Source organism: Solea solea, chromosome 12 (assembly GCF_958295425.1).
Source record: "Solea solea chromosome 12, fSolSol10.1, whole genome shotgun sequence".
Classification (NCBI taxonomy): domain Eukaryota; kingdom Metazoa; phylum Chordata; class Actinopteri; order Pleuronectiformes; family Soleidae; genus Solea; species Solea solea.
In genome coordinates this window covers 19,789,536-19,806,660 of record NC_081145.1, presented here as the reverse complement: position 1 = coordinate 19,806,660, position 17,125 = coordinate 19,789,536, and the positions used below count along the sequence as shown (strand labels likewise).

At 39.5% G+C, this 17,125-nt stretch overlaps 1 protein-coding gene across 1 annotated transcript in view; it reads right to left on the bottom strand.

Annotated features, from left to right (window-relative positions):
- Positions 1-11,320: 11,320 nt before the first annotated feature.
- LOC131470269 (copine-8-like) overlaps positions 11,321-17,125 on the bottom strand; it is a 49,923-nt gene continuing 44,118 nt past the window's right edge. The window contains exon 20 of the mRNA XM_058645982.1: positions 11,321-17,097. Coding sequence (XP_058501965.1) covers positions 16,885-17,097 — 213 coding nt within the window. The 3' untranslated portion in view covers positions 11,321-16,884. The remainder of the gene's footprint in view (positions 17,098-17,125) is intronic.

The window sequence follows — 17,125 nt, the reverse complement described above, 5'->3', positions numbered from 1 at the left end:
TGACAGCTACATAATTATAAAGAATATCTTTGGTTGACACAATCTTTTTTAATATAGTTGATGTTTTTATGACTAAAATACAAATTGTGTTTTTTCTTCATTTGTTGGAGCATGTAGCTGTTTCATATAACACCCTAGATGACGGAAAGGATAAAGGGAATAAAGATAAAGAGAGTGATTTTGAACACAACATATATTAATCGAATGGATAGTAACAATAAAACCATACACAACCTCTTTTACTCTTGCATCTGCTGTTACGCATAATATAGGCTATACATCATGTCCCAGACACCAAGGTCCACATCTTTTCCATTTCTAAATCCATTACCATAAAGAAACTGTCCTCACAGCCTGCACAGTGTCCTAACCTCAACCTTGTCCGACACCATGTGACATGAACTGGAACACAGAGAATGAGCCGGGGCTTTCTGACTGAGCGGCAGCCAGCTTTCAAAATCTGGTTCAAAGCCCAAAAGTGAAGAATGGGTCAATGAATGTCAATGAAATTAACGGCTGCTTATGTGTTTAACATTCTTGTAGCGTGAGGCTCAGAGATGAGAAGAAACTCTTGCAAGTGGACACAGATTCCAGTAGGTGGCAGTGCACTACCATACTTCAGTTCCAGCATTCATTTCAACAAAACACATTCTCTAGTATGGCTACAGTGAGTGACATGAGATTAAGTCGGATGGAATTACCATGAATCTTACATTATTGATCATCCTGTGACATTGACAGAGTAAGAACGACCAAACTACAGCTGAAGAGATGATCAACAGAAGGTTAATCAACTGTTTTAATTGATAATTATCAATTCATCACTTTTTGCAAACCAAAAAAAACACACATTTGTTTTATATCTCTGTCAAATAAATATTATTGGATTTTAGAGGATTGATGGGGCAAACATGAATAAGGGCAACTTTAAAATTAAATCTATATTTTACACCAATTTTCAGGTTGACATAATGGGTGTATATGCACTGGCAATCTCTGGACAGTTATCGTTGCTGCAATGTGCCTTGTGTATTGCATTTTGTCACATTTCTAGCAGGAAAAGCTAAGGTGTTATTGCTGACAATAACAATGCTTAGTTCACGGGAGGCCAGGACGGTGTGACAGTAGGTCAGCATGAACCCTGAACTCAGCCATCATTCATTTATTTACACCGCCGCTTTTCCTACCAGTGACCTGTCAAAACAAAACGCCAACTTCAGCCACAACAAATCAACAAAATGAGGACCCAAATGCCAGAGTGGAGTATGTCAAACAACAAGAATGCTGTCAATGACTTATCTGTGGGAGGCAAAAGTATCCCAAAAAATGTTTTTATTTAAACACAAAGTCAGAAAAAAAAAGTCACAGTAAAACAGGACGTGAAAAAAAAACATAACAAAATGTAGAATGAAATACAGAATCAGTGAAGTCCAATAAGTTAATGAGCCAAAATGGAATTCAGCCATTATTCTCTTTTGCTACTTGTGAAAATGTCTGCAGGGAAAATGGACGCAAACTGCAAATCTTCACCCCGTCTTCATGTGAGATCAGGTGTAACGATCATATTTGATCAAACTCAAGTCATCTTTTATTATTACTGTTAGCAGAGGATTGAAGTTTGGTGTGAAGTTATTCCTCCTGATATCTGCTGGTTGATATCACATCTCACAGCCTCCTCGCTCCCATCAGCTGCTGTGACACCCTGCCAAAGCCTCCCTCCTTCCCTCAGAATTAATAAAAAGGTTTTAACGTGTCACTTCCCTTCCTTTTCATTCCCAAACAATCCCATGAGACAAAGTGGGGAGAAGGGGGTTTAATAGGCGTGGGAGTTGAGCTGGGGCTTTCCATTTTTCTCACTGTGGAAATTATTTATTGCTATTCCTGCTGTGAAGGCCTAAAAGTTTCATGTCCCCATGAAAAGTGGCTTTACATGCAAATGTGGGTGTAGTGCGTGCGTCTGTTTTCCTCTCTTTTCTTGCCTGTCATTGGCCTCTAAAAGCTATATGTACAAGGCACCTCCGACTGGCCTGTTCCACATGACTTCCTCTGCTACACTATAAATAGATCAATTTACATTGCATTTCATGGCTGAGCTGCCTCTCAATATTTCAGAGGCCCACCAGTAAATTAACCATTAATCATTTATTACGCAGTTGTTGGTCTCATTTCCCACATAATGTAGATATTATAGAGCGTTTTGCCAACGCGACAGATTGCTATTTTATCTGTTTTTTTTGGTAAACACCGGACCATTTTAATTCTGGTGTTTTGTGATGGAAGTCTGTCAGGTACCAGGACTCGTGTGTCAACTGATCGCTTCCTGCTCGTGTGGCTCGTGTCCAGTCTGGTGGTCAGAGAGACGAAGAGAATTTGATCACCTGTGACATGTCTGTGAGGAAAGGCATGTCCTCTGATTCGACGACACCGTAAGATAGCAGCCCGTGTGACTCCTTTAATGAACAAGTCATAGAATTCTATGTGGGACCCACTTTCCCTCATTCCACTGCACGTACAGCACAACAACGTTCGACAGCAGGTGTGAACGAGGCAGGACGACAAACGAGCGAGACTGAGAAGATAACAGGTTCTGTGCCATCTGATTTAAAATGCATTGTGACATGCTGTTATACATTCTCAAGGTCTATATATCTTGTACTAAACCTTGGCTTAGACTGCTGATGAATACCAATCACTACTAACGCTAGCACGTTGTGTCAGTGCTGGCAATATCTTCAGCCTCCCTTGAAACCCAATACTTATTAGTTTTTGTTAACAAAAAATGTCATTATTTCAAAACAAAGTGAACAAAGGAAAAGGACCCATCGTGTCCCCAAACGAAAAATACATTCAACTAGAAAATTCCACAGCTTCTTGATGTCAATGTCGTTCTAAAGCGGGCTGGGATGACATAACTATTTCAACTGTTTCCCATTCATGTACATTTTTACGTTATTTTTGACGCCATGGTTATTCAGAACACTTCAAAGTCATAGCCCAGCATTCCCAATCAAACCACACGTTTTGATATAGGATTTGTCTCAAAGCCTTGAGACTAGTTTCGTGGCGAAATTTGGCCGAAAGGGAAAAATAAGAAGAAACAACGTGGAAGAACAACAATAGATGCTTGCTTTGCATTGCTAAGCAGGCACTCTAATAAACTAAACCCGACGGCAAAAAACGCTAACTAATTAACAAAAACAATCTGAGGGAGGAAAATACAGAGAGAGCCCTCCAGCTTAGTTTTTTTTTCCCTCTTAAACTTCTCTCCCCACGATGGACGCCTTCTCCACTCACAGTGCAGGGATGCAATCACTGAAATGAAGCACAGATGAGTGGAGAGGAAAAACAGAGGGGGGAGAGAGAGAGAGAGAGAGAAGCTGCAAACAGCCACGCATAAGTGTTTAACTGATTATCAAAATGAGATAAAAGAGAAAGTTCACCACCAAACAAGGTCACAGACCTACATAAAAGTAAGAGACACTACTGTGTCATAATGAGTTATGGATGAACGCTGTAACTAGAACATGTTTGTTTACTACATTTCTCTCAGGCTTTTCTGAGTGTAACGGTGACACTCTGAAGAACCAAACACTGGCAGATCTCAACCGGCAGAACAGAATCCCTCAATGTTACAAATAAAAAAAAAAAATGATATCCCTAATTTATAATTTGAAGAGGTGAAGTCTCACACCTACGGTCAAGAGTGTCCAATTTATCTAATCCCCAAATCTGCATGTTTTTGGACCGTGGGAGGAAACCGGAGAACCCAGAGAAAACCCATGCACACACACACACACAGGGAGAACGTGCAAACTCCATGTAGAAAGGCCCTTGTGGAAAACCCGGGTCTTCTTGCTGCAAAGACAAGAGTAAGACAAGGCCAGTGTTATCAAATTGTGTTGAAATGATATTGGCATTTTGACCAGTTTTACTCAAGTAAACAATAAATGATCAAAGTTGTGTGAAAGAGTCAAATAAAGACACCTACGCAGGCCAATATGTCCCACAGGTACAACATACAGCATCATTTCAAATGATAAAGGATCAAAAACATGCAAAGCAGAAGCCTGATAGTGTATGTGCGGCTCTGTCAGAACTGAGAGTCAAATCTTAAAAGGCTAATTATAAATATATACGTGTGCATTCAGGCTTCTATACTCTGTGTTACGATTATATAAGCACTGAAAAAAAAAAAAAAAAAGAACCACGTCTAGAGAAAATCCTCCGTGGCACTGTCACATAGTACATTCACTACTTTTGCCAGTTGAGCTGTGATGGAGTCCTACATCTGTGCGCTATCACAGACGCACAGTGGACAGGCTCTGCCGCCTTGTTTTGCACAATACGAGAATAAGCAGTGAGTCCTCACTGTCCCGAGGCATGTATTTTAATGCTGAATATCAGCATTTTTTTTCCTCTTTTTTGTCGTCACTCTTACATACTCAAGATGACATGTCTCCCGGAAGAACAACTCACTTTTCCCCCGCGTCAACCACCCGAATTAGCAGGGAACTGACAAATTGTCCTTTGGGCTATTTAACCCTGTCCAGGTTCTAGTTTTTACACTGCTACACTGTAGTCATCACAACACTCTAAATCCGTCTCTTTTTCCATCTTAATTGTACAATGAATTACTGTACGTTACTTCAGATTCCTTTGTTATGCAATGGTCTAAAAAAAGACTACAACAGCCCAGAAAGGCCTCAGCTTGTATAATAATAGCACGGAAGGCACAAAATGATCTGGTTATTTTTAGCAGCTCCCTTCTCCGTCTCTAAAAATAGCAAAAGCAGCACTTCATATTCTTCCGAAGACTGTGCACTCGCCTGGACATTTCTATCCCTGTTACTTTGTGAGTCAAGCGGACAGAGGCTGTGCACTGCAGGGTTGGTGTATGTCTGTGTGCTGGCTGCAGGGTTTTTGGGGTGTGTGTGTGTGTGTGTCATCAATATTGTAGACACTATTCCTTTACTAATCACCATCTATTTCAGCACGCAGGCATCATACAGTTGATGAGCTTATAAAGGGGAGCGAGGGAAATAAAACTGGAAGATACGGCGGCGAGGAGACACAAGTATAGCTCCCCATACAGCTCAAGTGATATTATATTCATGCTGAGCTTGTTCAAGTCTGCTTTATTGCTTTTTGAGTCTCAACGCTTCTTGAAGGCGGTCCCCGAAGTGAGAAAAACTAGGATTGTGATTCCCAGAGGTGCATATTAAAAAGCTTTTTTCTGAAAATGAGAGACGGACACATGCAAAGAGGTGGAAGCCAATCTGCAGACACTGTTGAGAACTGTAGCCTTGGTTTATTATGGGTCTAAATTCATTAGTGATTGCATGTTGATTATTTTCTTAATTATTCCCGGTTACACACAGTGTCAGAGAATAGCTCCCAGAGACAATGGTGACATGTTCAAACACAATAACTAAGAGTCCAAATTTACTTGCCCTTATTGACCATTATCTTAACTAAAAAAATAAATTAAAAAAAAGGTATAGCCTTTGAATAACCCTTTAATGTTATTTAGGCAAGATCTAAATCTAAGATCTATGTTTTTACAGTAGCCTGAACAGAGCTGCTTTTTTTGGAATTAAAAAGAATGCAATTGTAAAAAAGGGAGAGGTAAGCATTCTCCATTTGTTGCACTCAGTCTCACTGTTAGAGATCATTTACTGTAACAAACAGGACCTTTAAACCTTCATTAATATGTAAACTAATAGACTCCAACAATGGCTGTTTACCTTAATATAGACAATCTCTGCAAAGTGGTCACCTGATCACATGTGAAAATGAAAACAGTGATTACAGCTGATTTAAATAAGCTGTTTCACTTGCCGTCACTGGATCTTTTAACTTTAATGGGAATTGTTTTTATTATCATTATTATTTTTCTTTAGCTATAAACACTATTAATCACTAAAACACTTTTCTTGGATCCTTTCCAGCAAATGTTAGGCCCACCATCTGCAAAAATGATTTGTTCCGACAATGATACATAACGCGTGTGTGTGTGCGTGCGTGTGTGTCTTACAGTGCCAATTATTTTTATTTTGATTACAGCTTCAAGTGGGAGGCAACTTTGATAATAACCCGTTGTGAAGATAAGTCCTATACAGATAAACATGCAAAGCCAATAGAAATGATCGCTCATTAAAATCTTGGACAAGATTGGAACAAAGAAGAGATAAAACTCTACTGGCTGTAATTAGCACACTGTCACTTGTTACAAAGCAGCCCACGCTCTTAGCATGTCAGATCACTTGCCCACAGCATCCACACATTGTTTCGCTGCTGCTCTGAAGAGCAGAAGACAAAAAAAAACCGGATCCATCACGGTTAGCAGTCTCCAACCATTTGGACATTTGTCACGGGACATTTGAGTTAAAGCATGGAACAACTTTGCCAGATAATGAAACAGAAAATCGCCAGATATTGATAGAGCAACAGTGGACGGTGCATTTTCAAAGACAGATGATTCCACCATATTCTGTTATTACTGTGCTCAAATGTCATGCACTTGTTTTGTCTAGCATCCTAATGGTACTCATAAATAATAAACCAGAGACTCTAGGAAATGGACTGTAAAAACAAACCAGGTGGCTCAACGAGAGATATGGAAACTTTCGAAACTCCTGAAGAGTCACACTGTAGACTTGTTTGGATTAGTTCCTGGAGCAGTGAGATTTTGAGGGTACAATTTAGGTCTTATTCCTTGTTTTCTCCAAATTGTACAAACAACTGAACAGCACCACTGGGGTTATACCTCAGCTTTGTCGCATAACTGAATGAAATGTTGAAAAGACACCTGTCCTAAAGCTATGTTTCTACTCCATGTAAAAAAGAAAATAAAAGCTCTAAAACAGGAGCCACGTCTGGAGAAATCCTCCACGGCACCATCACATTTACAGTATATTGCCCACGTACGCCAAAGTGAGTCTCGATGGTATTTAATTATAAAGGATAATTAAATGTTTCATGTATCTCCTGATTTTTTGTGCGAGTGATTATGTTCACGGTTATTAAAATAAATTAGCATTATTATTTTAAAGTCACCAACATGTGTCACAAAGATTTTGAAGAATATGCAGTTTAATGTTTTTTACATTTTGAACCTTGTTGTGAATGTGCCCTTGTAGAACCTGATAATGTAATAACCCCGATAATGTAATAAAAATTTGCACTTGAGTCCATTGAAAATGTAGTAAAACCTGATAATGTAATAACTTCCCGATAATGTAATAAAGTGCATTTCCCAATAATGTAATACACTTTTTACCAATAATGTAATAAAGTATTACATTAACAGTAGGTTATTACATTATCAGGTTAGCCTTCATTTCGCAGGTCCTGATAATGTAATAATTCCCAAATATTGTAATAATTTAACAGCAGACCACCCTTTACTTGGGTTCAAGTGGTGATACTGTGTAAGCAACGCAAGCTCGAGAGCTCTAGCGCCACCAACAGGACAAAGTTGGACATGCATGTATGTACATTAACTTTTGACTTGTTCATCCATTTTTCACAAACGATGTATCACAGGAACCCTTGGGCCAAGCTGAGTTCAACGCATCCTTAATGTTTTTTTAGGCCATATTGGATTTTCTGCCATCTTTGATTTGATCCATAACCTTTTAAAGGCTTCTCTTGTCCCACATTTTGTGTAATCTTCTCGAAACATCGTTCAGATGATCTTCAGACCATGCCACACGAATGCATTCAACATCATGGGTTAGGGTTAGTTAACCAACAAGCAACTAAATCCACAACTATATCTGTCTACAATGTGAATGAAGAGTTTTTGGTGAAGATAAAGCACAATAACAACCGTGTCACTGAAAGGCATTCAGTTGTCCATGGGATCATCATTAAGAGAAATCTGAAACGCTCCAAATACAAGGTCCAGTATCAAATGTCAGAATCCTCTGTCCCTGAGCAGAAATGTTTTTCAGTAGCTAATGTAACTAGTGTCACCCGTAGTAAAGAAAAAAATCAAAGAACTCTGAATCAGTCAGCTAATGCGAAAAGAAAGCTTTTCCTAATCGCTAAAAGTCACTCAGATCAGTTTCATTAATTTGTTTCTTCTGGAATGACAGTAGCTTTTGATCCTCTCCCAGATGGCAATTGTCAATTTGCAGCTATGGCTGACCAGTTAGCAAGCTTGGGAATCTTTAGGTCATCCACAACTCTTAGACAGGAAATTGTGTCTGATTTGGTGGCAAATCCTTTTGGTCTTGATGGCAAACCTTTGTTAAACTTTGTTACTGAGCAAAACTGGGATGACTACATTAATAGCATGGGTGAGTTGGGAACTTATGGAGATCACATCTCAAATTTTTTGGTTGTTTCTACTCTTGGTGTGGATGCTTCCTCAGTTGTCTCACCATCTGGAGAATATAGCGAGGACTTGCCCACTTTAGTAACTGATCATATAGCCGAGGGTCATGGAGATCATTATGTCAGCTTAGATGGCCCAATTAGTCAATACATGAAAGACATTCAGGAGGAGGAGTCTCACAGGATCACATCTAGAAGACGTGTTGAATCGAGTCCAACACATGAACTTGAAGTGAACTCTGGCTCAGACCATCTCATGTCATCTACTGATATTCCTGAATATCAAGAGAATAGTTACAATCTTTTCAACCCTATTACTCCATCACCTCCTGTAACTCCATCACCTCCTGTAACTCCATCACCTGATGTTTCTCCATCCCCTGCTGAAACTCCACCACCTCCTTCAACACTTCCTGATGAAATGTGGCGACTAATTATCAAGTACACCCTTGAAATGGATATGAGCATGTTGGCAACAATTAATAGGGTCTCTCATCTCTTCAAGTACCTAGCCAGCTCTTTCTTACCATGGATTCATATAAGAGATTCATTGTCTGACAGTCTAGGATTGAATTCAGCAGAAGAATGCACAATAAGTATGATTAAGTTATACAAACAATGTGGTCGTAAAAGTGGTCTGGCTCTAAGAGTGAAGGAACTCTTTGACAAGCATTGTCATTGGATGAAAGCATGGCTTGTGCTCAAGTATCGGAGTTATGGGAGATACCAAGTCAGAGATACATACTGGAAGTAGAAGACGAAAGTGAGTTCATATCTATATACAGAATTTTGTAAATATGTTGATATCTCAAACTTTTTCAAAACATTCATATTGTATTACTTCTTTTTCAAGGAGACCACAAGGAGTGGTGGAGGCCTGGGTACCAAAGAAAGTTCAAATCCATGTTAAAAATAGTCATGATGAAGACATCAATTATAGAGTTCTAAAATGATGGCTTTAAAATGAGGTTGCTTTTCTGGATATAAGTTACTTGTGTGTTGTGTGTGTATTGTTGTGTGTTGAAATTAAATAAACAGTTCAAACACAGCGTCCACAGGATGACGTCATGAATCTATGTACCACGTTTGGTTAAAATATGTTAAAGGGTTGCAGAGAAATTGGCTTACTTCCTGTTTGGTGACCTCAACGTCATGTTTGATTGGCTGCCACGGCCAAGTGCCTAACCCTAGCCCAAGATGTTGAATGCATTCGTGTGGCATGGTCTGAAGATCATCTGAACGATGTTTCGAGAAGATTACACAAAATGTGTGACAAAAGGTTATGGATCAAATCAAAGATGGCAGAAAAAAACATTAAGGATGCGTTGAACTCAGCTTGGCCCAAGGGTTCCAGTGATACATCGTTTGTGAAAAATGGATGAACAAGTCAAAAGTTAATGTACATACATGCATGTCCAACTTTGTCCTGTTGGTGGCGCTAGAGCTCTCGAGCTTGCGTTGCTTACACAGTATCACCACTTGAACCCAAGTAACGGGTGGTCTGCTGTTAAATTATTACAATATCGGGGAATTATTACATTATCAGGACCTGCGAAATGAAGGCTAACCTGATAATGTAATAACCTCCTGTTAATGTAATACTTTATAACATTATTGGTAAAAAGTGTATTACATTGGGAAACGCACTTTATTACATTATTGGGGTTATTACATTATCAGGTTCTACAGCCCTGAAATTAAAAATGAGATTTGAACCATTGTTTGAGCTCGTCTCTTGCATTACTGTGCATTTGGTGCGTTTCACTGCTGTCTGCGGCGCACAGAGCAGATCAGTTCCCAGATCTACTCTGACATTTGGTAGCTTCATGGTTGAATGATTCTGCATGCGCTGCGATTCAGGATGGATAAAACTGAAATAACCGCCATATTCACACCCAAAAGAAAAAGGTCCACTGGGTGAAATATCAGCCATTAGATTCAGCTCCATGATTTATTACAAAACTTCACTCATGGTGTCTAATAATAAAAAGCTACAGATCATAAAATGTGCATGTGATTAGAAAGAGATGATGAATTCCCCAACCCACCCCCCCCACAAAAAAAAAGAAAAAAAAGCAGCATTATGAAAGCACAAGGAGCACAGTGCAGAATCTTCTAAATCTAAAAAAACAATCTGACTGTGGCTCAACAACAAACTTTCCTTTAACCACCTGACAAGTACCATTCAATCTAAGCCGACCTTGCACTAACTTGGTTTTCATAATGGCAGTTTTCAGTTACAAAAAGTAAAGAAAACAATGCAGGAATGTACAAGCCTCCAACTCTGGCCAAGTCTGGAAAAGCTAACAATAGCAGGCAATAATTGTCACATCTCTTCCCCCGTCATCAAAGCTATGCCCTCAAAACAAAAACCAATACTGCCTGAAACTGCTAGAAGCAGAGAGCAGGACAGAGCGTGAGAGGGACACCATCATTGACAACTACGTTATTTCTGAATCACCTGTAAGAAAATGTAAGGTAAGCATGTCGTTATAGGTGCACCAGCATATTATTATATTCAGTCTGATTTGGTCATGTTTATTACAGCATTGCAAAGGCTGCAGACACTGGATTTTTTCAGACTCCAGACTCCAGCAGGTAAAAAGGATTTCAACAAATAAATTACAAACTCAATATTTTTTTTAACAGCAGTACACAACAACTCCTCGAAAAGGAGGCAGCTGCATTTCTCAGGCCCAATTGTTTGGACAGCCTGTCAAAAATCTCAAGATTAAAACACTTTAAGAAAGATATTTCTTCAGCAGTGTCAACCAGGACAGATGAGTCTCCTGCAGAAGGAAAATGTCAGTTTTGCAAAAGCCCATCAAACACATGAACACATAAATGATATACATATTAATTAACGTTATGTATAATTCTATGAAAAGCTTTAAAATTGCATACACATGTGCCAACTGACTCCACTGAACTTGGAGGAACCCAAAGTGAGTCTTGAAATGAACAGCAATCACAGTTTGATATGAATAATTTATTGAAAGACTTGAATTCTTACAGAAATAGTCGCTTTAGATCAATGATTTGTGGCTTTCATGTTTCTAATTACAACAGTAAAACCTGTGCTGTCTCATAGTATCACTTACCCCAAGAACTGATGAGTCAATGTCATGTATGTGTCAATGGACGACTTTAAATTTCTAATTGTTCTTTTAGTGTAATCACAAGCATCATGCAAAAGCCCAAAATTTCCCCTGTTGAGAAACGAAATCAGAGCAGATGAAAAAAATAACAGTGGGGTTAATTAATTCAGGGATAACTGATGAAAATACAGATCTGTGGTTACTGTGAACATGACTCTGTGAGGACAACATTATTCTCAGCTGATCGATCCCATCTCTTTGCTGAGAATAAAGATGTCCAGAGTGTCAAAGCAACAAAACACAACAAAACACAAGACGAAAAAAAATAAAACCAATAAATCAGTCTTCAAAACAAACATCTGAAGGCATTGCACAATTCCATGACTGATCAGTGAGATTTTTTAAGGCAAAACAGTTTGGATTTTTTTCAAATACTTTTTTGAAATAACACACAAGGATGTCATATTACAATTTTTAAACCCACTAGAGCATCTCTGTTTACAAAAAGACTGACACATGCAAACTCAATGCATGCTATAAAAACATCAGGAGAATCATCACAGGCATTCAGCTAAACCACTTGTGTTAATATCATAAGGTACAGTAAACAACTTTCCTGTAACATGTGTGAAGATTACACGGGCGTTCATGTGGCCTGGCATGCTGGCACGGTACCACACTGGCAGAGTGACATACTATATGCAGCGAGGTGTGAGACAACTTCATTATAGCCAGGGGTTGGGTTTTTCCTTCGCCTTACAGTCTCCGACACAGTAAATGCTTTTGATTGTTACTCCTACACCGACACGTCGTCTCTGCACTCATTACAGCCGCATGCGACAGATGCATCTGTAGCCTTTACTTCACTGAGTCCCTATAAAAACAGCTTTCATCTCCTTTTCCTGAGGGGAAACCTATACACGCCACGACACTACTTCCCATCTATACTGGTCATCATAGAATAACACAGTCGCCATGTAGTCGTATGCATTAGCTAAGCAGTCACATCTCATTGTACGTCAGTCTCGCAGTGTATGGGCTGCATTCATACTCTCCGCGGCCGTCTGTGTCCATAGACCGAATGCAAACTTTCAGAAGCACTACAACATTTTGTGACTTCTCATGCAATGTTTCTCGTCCAGTTGGTGGTGGAGGAAGATGACGAAGATAACCACTGATGCTTGCTACTAGTACCCTAGTACCTGTGTTGATATTGATCAACATGAGATCAATTACACGTGTAGAATTGTAGATTGAGATAGACCCTCATTTTAGTATTAGTCTAACAACAACCATGTATATGCAAGTACAGATGCAAAGTGACTTGGGGACATCTAGACACCTGGCCTTTAGAATGAGGACTTTTCAATATTTCTTATGTATTTGAACGTTTTTGTTAATTCTCATTCCCAGGGGCCTCATTTATAAAGCTTGTGTAGGCACAAAAAAAACAATGTGTTCAAATAACACACTATACAAATTAAATGTATCATTGTTATTGCTATTATTAATGTCATTGGGATGTAGGACAGTCTGTCCCGTCAAAATGAACTAAAAAAAAACATTTATGATCAGCTTAACTGTCACACCTGTAGATGTTCAGATTCAAGTCAGATGGGGAGGGTATAAAGGTAAATAATAACGTAAAATGGCAACTAGAAGTCTGGGCAGGGAGATCATTTTCAGACACCAGCAGCTTAGGATCTGCTGGCCAGCGATGATGAATGGATTGTGAGGCTGTTCTGACTTCCACACGGTGACTTGCTGGACCAACAATGCCCTTACAGCGTCTAACCCATTCACTAACCTTGCAGGCAACACTATTGCCCACTGGAGCGGCGGCTACTCACTCCTTAATCCCTGCAAATATTTTACGATTGTCTATCAATGTGTATTTTGATGAAATTTTGATGTTTCTATATGGGTATAAATCGTGTCGGAACCTTGACTTTAAGGGTTTAGATGCGAATATACATTTTAAAAAATACTTTATCTACGAAACCACTGTTTCTCGGGGGAAGAAAGAAAAACCCTTAATCTCCACTCGACCCCCCCTCACCTTGTTACGCAAGTGTCATGCATGTTTCATATACAAATACATGTAGTGGATGCACAGTATATAGGAGAGTGTGGGCGTGACGTAAAGTGGACGTCTTGTCGTGATAAATAAATGAAAGGCCCTGCCTTGTGTTGCAGGACTCAGAGTCCCAGCAGCTCGCTGCAAGTTACTTCTCCAGAAAACAGACTACAGTATATACAGGACATTATATTTACAGAGACACAGAGAAAAAACTGTTCCTGCCTGATCTGATCTAGTTCAGCTGGCTGAATGTCCAGTGCTACATTGTGCAATTCAACACCCCTGCTGCCGTTCAGGGTCCCCACGAAGAAACAACAGCACATAAAAGTACAAAAATCTGTCAGACAACCTCTTCCCACACTCCAGAAATCTGATTCTTCAGTCAAACTGAAGAATCAGATCTTCTGGGTCGAGTCTCAGCAACAACAGAGAGATGCTACACTTAACGGTAGGTTAAATTTGGCAGAAAAAACTTGCTACGGAGTGTACTTGATCACCAGGTCTACTTAAAAACGTCTCGCACACGTGGAACATCGTTATCGAACCGTTGACTTATAAAAAAATACAGGCCTGTCATTCATGATTTAAATATGAATAACATATGTATAAACACGAATAAGGCCTGTTAGTCATGATTTAAATATGATTACAGGCCTCTGTATAAAATGTAATACTTCTATCAGCAGTAAAGAAGCAGCATCACACTTATAGTATATCGATCAATACACTAAAGGCAAACGTTTGTACAGTGTATAAAGTAAATGCCTAAGAACATTTTTAACAAGCAGATAATGTGTATTCATATAGCATCTGTGCAATGATTTGAAGCGCGAGTTTCAAAAAATGTTTAAAACCTTGTTTTACGCCGAATTCTTGGCTGTATATAGGGCCCAAAGAGAGCAGTGATAACATGTACAGTTTAGAATAAAATGAATTCACATTGTTCTTCACACATGAGATGTAATCTATCTGGATAAGATGGCTCTAGCCCGACAGAAGAATGATTTGTGCTTTTCTGTAACGTCACATCAAAGTTTTCATGTGTACACTGACGGGCAATTTGAGGTTCACCCTGTTAACGTGGCTATAAGTGACAAAGTGTTTTTGTTTTGTTTTAAACAAAACTCCACTGAAAATGAAGGCTTTCATTATCAAACACTGAACAGCAGCTCTGAAAAATCCTTGGTTTTGGAACTTTAATAGCTGGAGCATATAGACGAAGTGGAAGCAGATCATTTTGCAGGATGCATTTTAAAAACTCTTTTTTTTTTACTCATTACTGAACCTGAGGTAGTAGTTGCTAAAAGACCCAACATTGAAGCTGATGAAAGTTTTGTTTTAACTTTAGTTTTGAATTAAATACTTCAATTTGTAAACTATAAATGTGGTGCATAAAGTGTATATGCGTCACATTTTCCCCCCAAATGAGACCCAAACAAAGAAAATCACAAAATTAAAAAGATAGAAACTAATGTCAGTCTGCAGCTGTGTTCATTTAAACTCTGTTTGTCACCAATTCTGAAGCCATTTTAACGGTTCCTTTTTTAGGCTCCGTCACAGGAAGACGCATCCATGTTTTCTTTTAATATTGCAATTTTTCAAATGTGGCTCATAATCAATACCTTTTGCTAGGTCAGTGTTCTTGTTGTTATCTTCACACTTTACCTTGTGACAAACATCCTCCCTGCACTCAGCAGAAACAGCTGAGACACAATAAACCCTCATTTGTCAATTTCAATGGAACACAATTAATCATTGCTTCTTTTCCCACCTACACAGCTTGGTTATTTTTCCTTGTTTGTAAAAAAGTAATTGATCACAATACATAGCCATAACACACAAACACAAGAAACTGCCACTGTAAGTAACGGTTGTAAATCACTGGAAGAACCACTGCTGTCATCCTCTATTCAGAGCTGCCTTCTGAACGTTCACATCTTGTATGTTTGATACTAAAGGCACACATTTTCTGTAGAGTTTTATCTTTATGTATATGATAAGCTGAACACTACTAAACCTCAGGGGTCACTTATTACTAGCTTCAAAAACTGGCATTAAACTGTGCTTCATTTGATCCATGTGGGGTAAACATTGTTTTACTGGTTTTCTGTGCACATATTACAGTGTGATGCTGCCACAAATGTGAGTGAGTCACCTGAAGTGCTGTAATTCTCTGCCTACAGTTTGGCAAATGTTTTTGTGAATAATAAGACTTGTGAACTCCGCGGATTTAACAAAAAGCACTGACACACCAACATTTTGTTATTTATCAACACTTTTTGGCAATACCAAAGAAAGTGAGAGGTAGAGAGACATAAAACAAAATGCTACGATGCTAAATAACGATGTTATTTCATGAGCGTAAAGAACCACACGTAACACACAGTTAGGTTCGGTAGTGAGATGTGTGTTTTTGACTTCTGGGCTTGGAGATCCACATTTCCAGAAGCGATGGATGAGTGTTTCCCATTAATGTTATCTGACAAAAGAGTAAGGCTGGTTTAAGTCCCTGCTGCATTTGAGTTGACCAGACTCCCAGGAAGCACCGCTTCCTTTTGAGTCAAGGCAGGTGTATGGAGCAAAAGGTAGGAGCGTGGGAAGCGGTTCAAACAGTTGATGGGTTAGTTCTTAATGCGACATGGCAGTGGTGATGGTGGGGGGTTTGTGTGGGAGGGTCAATGCCCTGAGTGCAGGACAAGAGCGCATGCTTCTCTTAAACTAGCACATGCTCCATTTATAGTTTAAAAAAACACTCAGTATTGAAGATTGTGGCACCAGAGCCTAAATATGTTTGTACAAATTCACAACCTCCAGTTTCTGCTGCTTAAAAATAGGAATCTGAAAGGTTTTCACATTGATTGGTATAAAGTTCATCCTGAAAAAAATCCTCCATACCTGACCTCACTTATGTAAACATTTACATCTTCGAGAAAGACAGGATTTTTTTTGAGTAACAGAGGAAGTAGAAATAGAAACAGCAAACAGACGAGAAGATGATTTAAAAACAAAAGGCCGGCACAGCTTGGACTCTTTCGGTCTAACTGCTGCGAGTGGTCAGTTACTGTCCTAGCCAGTCGTTGTGGTGCAGTTAGATGATCTCTTTCTAGCCACCACCGTGAACCACCAAACATACTTTTTCCAGTAAGGGAAATGTCCATTCTTCTAAAAAGTGGAAAGCCAGTGGCCATATCAGGATGATCTGTGTCACCGCTCATGGCCAAACATTCCTGAAAGTGCAACTTCAGAGAGTGGGCAAAGTTCACCTTGTTTGCAGAAAACTTCCAGTGAAGAGCAGGAAGAAGAAGATGCAGAGAGGACGATAGGAGAGACCAACAGAGTTGGCGGGCTGACTTTGGAGCAAGGCCTTTAAATTCGGCTTACCCGTCTGGCGAGAAGCGGGTGAATAGCTGGTGGTGGACAGGGAGTGTAAGGAGGTGGCAACGGCCCAGGTTTGATGCCTCTTGTCCTCATGTAGGACAAAAACTGGTCTGGGATTTCAGCGAGCACTTCTTTCGCCAGGCGAGCCATGCTGAGAATGTAGTTTCCTCGCCGGTCAATGTAATCTCTGAAAGGAACGAACTGGGAAGGAGGGAAGGAGACAAGACAA